General features: G+C 43.9%; 1 protein-coding gene across 3 annotated transcripts in view; it reads right to left on the reverse strand.

Moving 5' to 3' along the window:
* Positions 1 to 11,437, reverse strand: part of ASXL3 (ASXL transcriptional regulator 3) — a 136,327-nt gene extending 124,890 nt beyond the window's left edge. For 2 of the 3 annotated variants that reach the window (XM_075744155.1, XM_075744156.1), the window contains exon 1: positions 11,050 to 11,437. In XM_075744155.1, coding sequence (XP_075600270.1) covers positions 11,050 to 11,103 — 54 coding nt within the window. In that variant the 5' untranslated portion in view covers positions 11,104 to 11,437. Of the gene's footprint in view, positions 1 to 10,434; positions 10,729 to 11,049 lie in introns of those variants that run through there. The other variant, XM_075744157.1, reaches the window with a different exon arrangement.
* Between the last annotated feature and the right edge of the window lie 1,049 nt (positions 11,438 to 12,486).

The following is a 12,486-nucleotide window of genomic DNA, read 5'->3' on the forward strand; positions in this document are numbered from 1 at the left end:
CAGACTGGAGATGTTTAATAATGCAACACAACGGCACAGCATCCCGGGAACAGGACAAAGGAAGACAAACAACCTGTTTGACAAAGATTGACAGTGTAGCAAAATTGGCTACATAGATTTTTCTTATTTTTGGGCCATTAAAAAATAATTTCAAACCGAGAGACTTCAGTACAAGAAAAAATCCAGGTAAATGCTTGGTAGTCCCTCACGTCTTCAGGAAGGTACACACTTGTGGAGCCATGGGTCATCTTGAAACCAGTAACAAAAAGGTATTAACATATCTTCAGTAGTAACTTATTTGAAAATGTCTTCAACAGTGATTTACTGAGCTTATTCCACAGCTACACAGCGAGTCCCACTAAGTTATTCTACATTTTTTTCTTTTCAAAACAGATGAGTGCTTGCAAGATGTCTCAAAACCTGCATTATGAATGAAACAAATTACAAAATAGATCAGAATGCATTAAGCACTATTGCTCTAAGGATGAACCTGCTGCAGCATTGCTGCATCAAACTGACAAAAAAATCCAGAGACTAAGTAAAAAAAACCAACTCAAAAAAGCAGAGAATGTGAATGAACACCATTAAATGGATACAGAATTCTCAATCTGTACAAGAAAATTGATGTTTTCTATCTAGTCACTGTCAGAAAGACAGAGGTAACAATGCATTTGAATTCTAAATCATGCCCATTGGGCAACTTTTCATAATCATTTTATTCTCCTAGTTCTCCCATATTTTAAGTAGGATATGAAAATCCACAAAAAGACCAGATTCTGGCAAAGGCCAGAGAAGTCCTAGCTCCTATGGGTAATCTAAGTTACCAAGTGATTTTATTTATTTCACATAACTAAAACTAATTTGGGGCGTGTGACTTATTTTCAAGTCTAAATAGACAAGGTGACCTTGAGGCCCCTTCCAACTTCATCTGCTATGATTATCAATTCTATCATTATCAAAGTAATGCTCTAATTAAGATACTTTTCCCACTCTAAACATTGAATTCCAAAGAGGTTCTCCTTGATCTTACCTGTCTAGAATTTCTAAATGACAGAAATACCAAATGAGATTAAGGAAGCTGGTGTGATCAGAGTGTCATAATTTTGAGACAGCTGCCAGAATCTTGGTCCAGAAGAATGACAACAGGCTATGGCCAATAAGGGTCTATTTTCTCTCATTACCCTTGCTAGGAAATATTGGCAGATAGGTGTACTGACACGGGATGCCACACACTTCTCTGATATAGCAATGCCAATAGACATCCCATCAGCTGGTGGATAACTGGGAATTAAAAAGAATTAATGTTTATCCAAAACCAGACAACAACAGATGTATTGAAACATCTGGATGTGGAATTTGTTCAGTTAAAAGTGATGGAACTGAAAGAAAAATAATTGAAACTGAAAGTTATCACTTAATGAAGGATGAAGTTAAGTACTTCGGCAATACAATGATAGTAGTAGAGCCTTATGTAAAGAAGGTTCAAGATGCAAAGGCAAGAACAAATCATATGGGACATGAAGATTGACTGTGATTTACTACTCTACAGGCATTTCACAAGACATCTCACCAACTATAGTGAATCACTACACACAGTTAGGCAGGTTCTCCAGGCTACTAAGAGTCAGCTGAAATGGAGTAAAACTTTGACCTTCAAATGGTTGATGTACACTGTGGTTAAGGATCTTTTCCCTCTCTAGACATCAAGTTATACAAGAAGCTAACCTGGATAAAGCAATATAATCCCTGACTAGAATGACTGCTTCACTAAATTCCTGATCCTATCTATACTTAACCAAGATCTCAACAAGAAAGAGAGAAAATAGCTTCAACATTAAGTTCTCCAAAACAAATCATCTACTAGCTTGAGACACTTGTCTGTCAAGGAACACTTCTGAAGTTGCAGATGTTTAGAAAATGTTATCTGTAAGTCAGACTACATCCTATGGGATGCAACTATCACCCACAAGATAATGATCTCTAGAGTTGAGCCTCTGCAAGCAGTGAGATTCTCATCGTTACAGTCTCAGCTAGACCAATCTATGTATATAGGAGGACAAGTTTTAAAACAGAGTATGTAATGTGTGCCTTCTACATAAATTACTATCTAACATTCCAAAATCATGAACAATAATCTAGGACATGACCTGGAATGTCTTCTACAGAGCACTATAGCCCAATCCTCTTAATGAGTCTGTGAACGCCACCGATGATTCCAGAGCACGGACTGAACTGTGGTTGCCAATCCTGGCAAAAGTTGTCAGACAGAAACTAAACTCAATGCTACATTACAAAACAAGTCTCCTCAGACACCTGAGGTACAGGATACCACATCAGACTCAGAACCTGCAATGTAACAGCTGGATGCCATGTGTTAAAAACCTCACGTAAAAGGTGCTCCAATATCGAGGAAAGCTACATGCCAGGATCCACACAGACTTGGTCCTGCTGAGCTCAAGTTATTACAGAAAGCTGAACTTTTAATATTCAATCAGATCCCCTCAGTTCCAATGCCAGAAACACCAGAGTTTGCTTAGACCATAGTGAATGGTGCTGCTCTAGACCTCTCCAACACTAAGTGCAGTCCGTTACCCCAATCAGTGCACTGACACCAAAGAGGCTCTAGGAAGAAGGCATGCACTGCTAGATGGCTTATTAACTGTCTCCTGATACTCATGAAGTCTATGCTAAAGTACTCTAGTCATAAGTGGATATATTTATGTAGCAGTCTGCTCTAAGGTATGATATTCAGAAAGACGTAGGTCATCACCTGTTGTCCTTGAGCAGCATAGGGATTTGCTACCTGAACTAACAGGTAGCAAATTGGCTGACCCAGGACGTATTGCTTAGAGTTGGCTCTATTCTAGGTTTTTCTTCTGCCTTTGCATTGGAAGCTGACTGTTCCAGAGTGAAGGCTAAGGTATTTGATTCCTTCAGTCTGTAAGTTCCTCAAAAGGACGATTTGGTCACTTTCAACTGGAACCCAGGAATCACAATGAAATAATTTCCACAAATCACATATTCTCCCAGGTCTTGATAGCAGAAAAAGAGGCCACTATTAGTTATTGCTATCTACAGTGAATGCAAGATTATCATCATGACACCCAGGAAAAGGGAAAACATTTTGAAGCTTACTACATTTAAAAACCCCCTATTACTCTAAAGCCAGGAGGTCAAATTTAGCAAGTTACTCTCCAAGTGACTGCAACCTGCTAGCCACAGTATAAAGAACAAACAAAGGCTCTGACAGGAAGCACGGTGAGTTTGGCTTTTTACTTTGAGAACACCATGTTACCTGGTCCAGACTGGGATGCTGCAATGACACGGTTTGATCTGGGCTACCAGATCCAGAGCAACCTAGCTGTGAAGGGTGGGTAGGGACTTGGGTGTCATTAGAAGAAACTATTTCACTGGGACTGCACTAGTTCCACATGCAACTGACCAAATCTTGTTTGTGAGAAACATGTCAGCTGCTGGAAGAAGAAAAAACCAGATCAGTTATTTCAACAGAAACATGCAGTAAGACAGGAATATATCGGTCCTTCTACAGAGAAAGGTAAGCCATGAGCCACTGGAAGCATTTACTGTAACAGTGAGCATTAAATCACACCTTAAGATACTGAGAATGCCATCACATTGCCGAGGAATGCCCATATTTAGGTTCCTGTAAGGGTTTTCACTATGTTACCCTGATTTGATAAAAGTAAAGTAACATTACAGAAAACAGGTCCCATTCCTGGATTGGTTTCCTGCCTTCCTAAAGGTCTGTGATGCCAAGGGTTAAAAGGCTGTCTGCAGATAAGACTTAGAATCTTGTTCCTCTCAATTTGCCCTAGAAGAATGCAAAAGGTGAGCTGAAATAGATTAAATTTATATTTTATTTGTAGATCACCTTTTAGAATAAAAAAATATTAAAACACACTAATTTCTGTATTATTTCATACTAACAAAACAAAATACTGACACTTAAAACACAACCACAGAAGGTAAAAAAATTAAGGGCAGGTTTAACTTTGTCTAACAAGTGCAAAAATTACTTTGAATAAAACAAATTGGAGGAAAACCTAGAGCAAACCAAAATAAAATATAGTTCTTCAAAGCAGCATTGATTGTGGATCAAAGGGAAAGGCTATCAAAACTTCCCAAGCCACAGTGTTTCTGCATGTCTGAAAAAGAATTAACTCAGAACAAATATCAAAATAATAGTAGGTCTCTGTTAAGCCAACAACAAAGAAATCCTTAATACCATAAAACAAAGTTATGTCAAATTGCCCATTTTAAAGATACACGAAGTTCCTTTCACACAATAATTTAAAATGTTATTTATAGTAACAAAAGCGAAGACTTAAGATAAAAGTCAAAGGGATTATCATCAATGGTCTAGCTACACAGAAGTTACTCTTCTAATTTTTTGTTTCATTTGTGGTCTTCAAATATGAATATGTAACGCAAAAATACTTCCGTACCACTATAAAATCTGTTTCAAATACACTATCTTAGCAGACCAGATGAAGCAACAATCAGGTTTTGGACAGCCAGCCACATTAAACAGTAACACGCAAGCTAACAATTCCAATGGGCTTTTGCTGCTTTTCATGTTTTTTTTCAGCATTGGTTTCTTTAATTAATTAGTATAATTTTCTTAAAGTTTACAGGAGCAAGAGAACAACTCTTAATTAAGAGCTGGATCCTGTCAGAAGACTAGTGCAAGAAATACAAGGATTAAGGTATGAATATTACTCACCCCATATGCACACATCACCTGAACCATGAGGACTCTCCATAGCACTGTAAAGTACATAGTCTTCCATAACACAAGAAAACCTTCCTTTCAGAATGAAATTTGGTGAAGAAAGAGCAAAAATACTGGAGAGGAGATCCAACACACAAATAACCCAACAAGCACTACTGTTCTTATTCTTGGGATTTTCTTCTGCTTTATTGTCAACTAGTGGTAGAGACTTAACTGTGTTTCACAATACCACTTAAAAAGACGAGGGCAATAATAAGGGCAAGCTATTGATAAAAAATCCTCTCAAAACATTACCATAAACTATCACTACTCGTGGGCAGATGTTCCGTGCTTCATACATATGCTGAGCTCTGCATATCTGAAGTGAGCACTCTCCACTCATTTTGTTCAGGCTTCTTTCACCTTTCCCAAGGGTGTTGAGGGAGCTGGTGGAAGTACTCACCAAGCCACTTTCCATCATTTATCAGCAGTCCTAGCTAACCAGGGAGGTCCCAGTTGACTGGAGCTTAGCCAGTGTGACACCCATCTACAAGAAGGGCCAGAGGAAGGATATGGGGAACTACAGGCCTGTCAGTCTGACCTCAGTGCCAGGGAAGGTTATGGAGTAGATCATCCTGAGTGACATCACACGGCACATACAGGACAGCCAGGTGATCAGGCCTAGTCAGTATGGGTTTATGAAAGGCAGGTCCTGCTTGACTGACCTGATCTCCTTCTATGACAAGGTGACCCGCCTGGTGGAGGAGAGAAAGGCTGTGGATGTTGTCTACCTGGACTTTAGTAAAGCCTTTGACATTGTTGTTTCCCACAGCATTCTCCTGGAGAAACTGGCTGCTCACGGCTTGGACGGGCACATGCTTCACTGGGTCAAAAACTGGCTGGATGGCCAGGCCCAAAGAGTTGTGGTGAATGGAGTTACATCCAGTTGGTGGCCGGTCACAAGTGGTGTTCCCCAGGGCTCAGTACTGGGGCCAGTTGTCTTTAACAGCTTTATCAAGGATCTGGATGAGGGGATTGAGTGCACCCTCAGTAAGTTTGCAGACAACACCAAGTTGGGCGGTAGCGTTGATCTGCTTGAGGGTAGGAAGGCTCTACAGAGGGATCTGGACAGGCTGGATCGATGGGCCAAGGCCAATTGTATGAGGTTCAACAAGGCTCAGTGCCGAGTCCTGCACTTGGGTCACAACAACTCCATGCAATGCTAAAGGACTTGGGGGTAGCAGCTGATAGGCAGCTGAATATGAGCCAGCAGTGTGCCCAGGTGGCCAAGAAGGCCAACAGCATCCTGGCTTGTATCAGAAACAGTGTGGCCAGCAGGACTAGGGAAGCGATCATCCCGCTGTACTCGGCACTGGTGAGGCTGCACCTCAAGTACTGTGTTCACTGTTGGGCCCCTCACTACAAGAAAGACATTGAGGGGCTGGAGAGTGTCCAGAGAAGGGCAACAAAGCTGGTGAAGGGTCTAGAGCACAAATCTTACGAGGAGCAGCTGAGGGAACTGGGCTTGTTTAGCCTGGAGAAAAGGAGGCTGAGGGGAGACCTTATTCCTCTCTTCAACTCCCTGAAAGGAGGTTGTAGTGAGGTGGGTGTTGGTCTCTTCTCCCAAGTAACAAGCAATGGGACAAGACAAAATGACCTCAAGTTGTGCCAGGGGAGGTTTAGATTGGATATTAGGAAAAATTTCTTCACTGAAAGGGTTGTCAAGCCCTGCAACAGGCTGCCCAGGGAAGTGGTGGAGTCACCATCCCTGGAGGTATTTAAAAGACGTGTAGATGTGGTGCTTAGGGACACGGTTTAGTGGTGGACTTAGCGGTGCTAGGTTTGTGGTTGGACTTGATGATCTTAAAGGTCTTTTCCAACCTAAACAATTCTGTGATTCTATATCACAAATAACCAAGGATGGCAGTCAAATGATAGAAGTTGGATCACTGCTATCTACTTAAAACTGTTATCAGTTCCTGTGTGGCAGAGTATTCTTGGATATGTTTTGTTCTCAGTATTTTTCTTTTTAATATTTTTTCCAATATCTTATGGCATGAAATTATTAAGAGGCAGCATTCACTGTTTCAGAATTTCAGCAACTGCCTGAGAGTCCTTGTGAGTTTAAAACCAGATGAAACTAAATGGATACAATTTGTTTTTGAACTGAAAGGAATCATTACAGATTGCTTAAACTGTAAACATTAAAAATACATTAAAGTGTTTAACCTTTCTATTCAATTTTTATGAGTTCCATGGATGACCAGAAAACAACAACGTGGTTTCAACAAATGAGGATCAACTGAAAGGCAGAGGAAAGACAGAAGGTTTCTCCTCCTTCCTTTAAAGATTTTCTTTTGTTCTTTTAAGTGTTCCAAAAAGCAGAAAACTGGTATGGAGATAACGCCCAAGTCATATATAAGCATTGCTGTAGTCTGCTGCAAAGTACAAAGTGAGTTGACATATCGAGTCTACATCAGAGATATGCCCTTTGGCAGGTTGTAAAGACAGGTTGCAATTTTGTCCATAAAAATGTGTGTTCTACAAAATGGGTTCTGTAACATGAACTGTTAGTGGTATGCCACCATTCCACTGATCCTGCACATGCATTCATTTCCCAGGAATGCTTGTAAGCTGGGCTATGCCTTGCCCTAAGATAAGCAGACTTGCATGAAGAAAAAAAAGCAGTGTGTTGCAGACAGAAAAATTCAACTCTCTGCAGGACACTTCTTCCACAAAATGCAAGTTCTAACACAGGACATGCCAGTGGGTCCTGTTTTACCGCCTGTATCACATACACAGTATTTACAGCAAGAGCTGAATATAATGGGAGTCCTTTCCTGCTTATGTTTTAAAAATTAAAGGAACAGCTTGAAAAAAGCACTGCATTGCAGGAATTTAAGCTTTCAAAGACCCTTTAATCAAATACCAAAAAACAGTAAATGCAACACTGACTGTCAGTTTGGAGCCTTACCACTTAGACTTACACATTACAATGTATTTTCAGACCATCATATAATATATCTTTCTAAAGTACTTATGCTTCTTTCACTGTGAATGTGGGAAATGGAGAGCTGTGTAATGATTTCAGGCTCCAGTCCAGTTTTTGTACTCCTTTTTATCTATAACTATTACACGGTGCATTATGAGTTTCAATATAGATTGAATATAGAGACATGACCATATCCATTTCACTCGTAATTACTGTGAGAGAAATAGTAATAGAGAGTGAATGAGGCAAAAGTGTAGCCACAGAAGGAAGATGATTTTATGACTATGAAACAGAACTACTACGGAGACGCTGCCCCTCCCACAGATTTCCTGCACAGCTTTGAGTAAGGTACTTAATCTTTCTATGCCTCAACTCTGCATGGGTAAAGCAGAGGTCAAAATACTTAACTTCATAGGCATGTTATAAGTATAGAAACATGTGTGTTTGGGAAGCTACCGGGTGTTGCTAATAATAGCTCTCTATGTACGACTGAAACATAAAAGAAAAATATATTTTAGCACTGAGTTTGAAAGGTGTATAGAAAATTAAGTATGGTGCTTCAGATCAAAGAAAGAAAATAAAATGAAAAATCAGCAGCTCTAGTGAGTGAACCTTAAAGTACTTGGGAAACTAGCAAGCAAGTACATAATTTAAAGTCTAGATTGTAATATGTGGACGTGCACAACAAAGGTGAAAAAGCAATGCCAGCAATGTTACCTTTATCGTTTCATACTTTTTAGCACTTCGCTTTGAAAGCCCAATACTGTTGTAATGTAAAGGCTTTTGTAGAAAATGTAACATGTAAATATCCATTCTTTTGCTGTATGTATTAATTCAACCTCTTGTTCCTAAAAATAATTCAGCAGCATACAATTTTACAACATATTGATCTAGGTAATTCATGAGTCATTTTCTGTAAGTATCAATCACTTCATTGTTTACCTGTCGTTGGAAAGAAATTGATTTAATCAAACCTTGCAGTAATACATTATCGATGTATCCCAAGAAAACGAAGTAAGAAGTAATAATGAACCATCAGGGTCCTAACATAAAACACTGTAAGGAGTGGCAATTTTGGCTTCAGTCTTTAATTGTGATTTGCAAACATACGTCCCTACACAGGTAAAGCCTGGTGCAAAACTGTAGTTGGTCTGAACAACACTATGTATCACGCACAGAATACACTTGGGACAAGTTCTCCACAACTTGGCAACCTCAGGAGGCTAGACAAAACCACACTGTGGACCTTGTGCATCTATCTCCACCACTTACATACAGCAGTGTATCATTTTTACTCGATTTTAGCAAATCATGACCCTTCCGAGGGTGTGGGTGTGTGTGAGCGTGAGGTGATATGACATCATGAAAATAAGAGCGTCTTAGCCCTTCTCCTCAGCACTAGCTCAGCCTTTGTTCTCCAGAGGCTTTAAACTTTTCCATATATTGGACCACATGGGAATAGCAATTTTACTCGATACACAATAAAATTCCTTTATGCACATCTGTCAAACAAAAGACAGCTTATAGTGGCAACTGCACCAGCAACTTGAAAGAGTAAAGTTAGAATGGCATGATGTATTTTATAGACTTTTAAATACATGTTGCCAGTTTAAAGCATGGAGAAACAAGTACTGTAGCAACACTCACTTGCAAAATTATTTTGGCAAAGGTGAGTGTTTTACTGCAGTTAAACTTTTGTTACAATCCAGAGAAATAAGAGAGGACAGTAGCAACACTGTATCAGAACATCTTCACTAAAGCTACGTTATTACAAAATGCTGTAGGGTGGACAAGGAGGGATATCAGAATTTAGCACTGACCAAGCATATGAGAATACCTCGGTACAGCTTACAGAGACATCTATAGGTAGTGTCTGTCTAATACCTTATAATTATTTACGTAGGAGAGAGAGGCTGAACTTCCTATGTAGGAATTCATACAACAAGGTGAAAACATTTTTACAAGAAATGTGCTTCACAACTGAACAAATAATAGTAATATCAATACCCATTGCCAAAAACAGACACACCATGAGCACAGACATGTTACTTAAGCAATTAAGTATGTATCAGAGATGGATAAAAGATAAAGTTGGTGTAGATAGAAAAAGCAATATAGCCAGCAGCCTGTCTTTCCAGCTTTGTCATCTTTCTATGAAACCGGACTCAACTTTGCATAAGACACACATATAAATGTGTACAACCATACACGCTGTATTGTGCATAACTATTTGTTGTACAATTCCTAGAACGGAGAGAACGCGTACATACTCCAAAACTGAAAAACAACATAAACGATGTGCTCTATTACACTTAGCAAACAATACGGAATCACGAAAACAGATACAGTAAGGAAAAGGAGACTGTTCCTTAATGAAGTAGGAATGGACTAGGTCTCTGGAGCCACAGAGCCTTTCCAGAAGTGGGTTTGATTGCCCTGGATATTTCCCTGCTCAGTGGGGGAAGCAGAGAGAGTGAAGGGAAATCCCAGGACAGAGTACTCTCTAACGTCCTCGCCCCTCGCCCCAGTCCTGTCCGCCCTAAAAGGATGAAAAGGCACTTCCCGGATATTTCACTTTTCTCCAGAATTAAAAGGAGGAATTTTCTTGGGATATCTGATGCATGACCTCACAGAGATAGAAACAATCCCTGGGTATTTACAGACACGCACATGCAAAAGAAGAAAAGAATAGGCATTTCCTCACACATACACCGAGGAAGGGATGTAGCTATTTCTCCTCTCCAGGCAGGGACGGGAGGAGAGCAGAGGACTGCCCGTACCGCCAGCTCGGGCTTGCCCACGCTGGGAGCGGGCTGCCCCGGCACCGCCGGGGGGAGGCACCCCCTCAGCCACACAGGCACGCCCGAGCTCCCCTCACGCTGGGGCACCCCGGCCTCTCCCGTCACACGCTAAATCGCACACGCACAAGCTTCCTCGCACACTCCTTCTCTCAAACCCTCGCACACGCACTCGCACCCTTCCTCACGCACACGCTCACACACACTCCCGCACAGGCACTCCCTCACACTCCCAGGCACTCCCTCACACACACACGCACTCTCTCATTCTCCCTCGCACACGCTCTCCCTCAGTCTCCCTCACACTCCCTCCCTCCCTCACACACTCGTTCTCTCTCTCTCTCTCTCTCTCTCCCCCTCCCTCACACGCACGCTCGCCCCAACGGCCCCAACCGCCGGCAACAAAGCGGCGGGCAGCGCGCCGGGCTGGCGGCGACGGGACGCGCGCGGCGCGCACACACAGACACACACAGAGAGACACACACACAGACAGACGGACAGACACACAATGCTGCCACGGCACCTACCAGGCGGGCAGCCTCGGCCCAGGTGCGGTCCTTCTTCTTCCTCTTGTCTTTCATGTTTGCATCTCATTGAGGTGGTTCGGGGGGGGGCGGGGGGAGGGCGGACCGGGGGGGGGGCGGGGGGGGCCCGGAGGGGTTCCGCACGGACAATGATACGGTGACACCGAGCTCTGGAGCCCCCGGGGCGGGAGGGGCGGGGGAGGAGGAGGAGAAGAAGGAGGAGGAGGAGGAGGAGGAGGAGGAGGAGGAGGAGGAGAGAGGGGGCCGGGCCGGCTCGGCTCCCGGCAGCGGCGGCGGCACAGCTGACAGCTTGAGGGATGCTCCGCTACGCTCACAACAATGCACTATGACGTCACACGGGGGAATGGCGCCCGCACCAAACATCCCCGCGGCGGCGGCGGCCGCCCTCGCGAGGAGGCCGCCCGAGAGCGCTCCCGCCGCCAAGCCTCGCGAGAGCGGCCGTGGCGCCGCGCTCCCCTCGGGCTGGGGGCGGTGGGCAGGGGAGCGTGGGGGGGAGGGCAGCCGGCGCGGCCGGACTACAGCTCCCGTGGTGCAGCGCGGCGGGCGGGGCGTCTCCCGGGGGACGCGGCGCTGAGGGCGCTGCCGGGGCGGGGGCGGCGGCCGGCGGCCGCGCGGGTCGGCGTCGTCGGTGATTACTGCTGGCGCCGCGGTCGCGGCCGCTTGTCGCCTGCGGACCGCTGCTTTTCCCCTTTCACGCCGAAAGCGCGTCGGTAAACCCAGCCTCAAATAGGGCCCGGCCCTCCCCCGGCGTGCGACCTCCTCGCTGGCGCTTACTTACGGCTGGGGTAGCCCTCGGCCTCGGCGGCGCCGGGCCGGGCCGGGCCGGCGGCGGGCTAGCTGCGGCGGGCCGCGGTGAGGGGAGCGCCGCGGGGCGGCTGTTGCGTCTGTGGCCGCGGCGGTCCCCGCCTGTGCCCTCCTAGCTTCGTTTCGCCCCGCGTGCCGAAATGTGACAAACCAAACCCCGGGCAAAGAGGTGCCAGCTCGGAGGGATCCTGCCGTGGCGTTTTAACTCCTTTTCTTGTCGGAACAGGAAAGAACATCTTCTTGTGCCGGTGTAAACAAAGGAGTTGATGTGCGTGCACTCGTAAAACTGCTGAAGGATGTTTTCTTTTATTGGATGACCTAGGATTAAGATAGCCGCGAAATACAAAGCAAAGGACTTAGCACACCTTCCTGAGTTACAGGGTATTGTGATGTGGGTTCTCTCCCGTTTCCTCCCCTCCCCCAAATATTAAAGTATATTTGGAATACTATTGAAATATATTTGGCTGCTTTTTTTTTTTTTTTTTCGTTCAGAGTGAAATGACTTAGAAATTATTCAGGCTTTTGTGTATCCATGTGTTCAGTCCCTGCTCCCTCCTTCATCCTTCTCCCAGCAGCTCCCCGTTTCGCCTTGCCTTCGGTAACGTTAAACCTTAT

The sequence above is a fragment of the Balearica regulorum genome, chromosome 2 (genome assembly GCF_011004875.1).
Source record: "Balearica regulorum gibbericeps isolate bBalReg1 chromosome 2, bBalReg1.pri, whole genome shotgun sequence".
NCBI classification, from domain to species: domain Eukaryota; kingdom Metazoa; phylum Chordata; class Aves; order Gruiformes; family Gruidae; genus Balearica; species Balearica regulorum.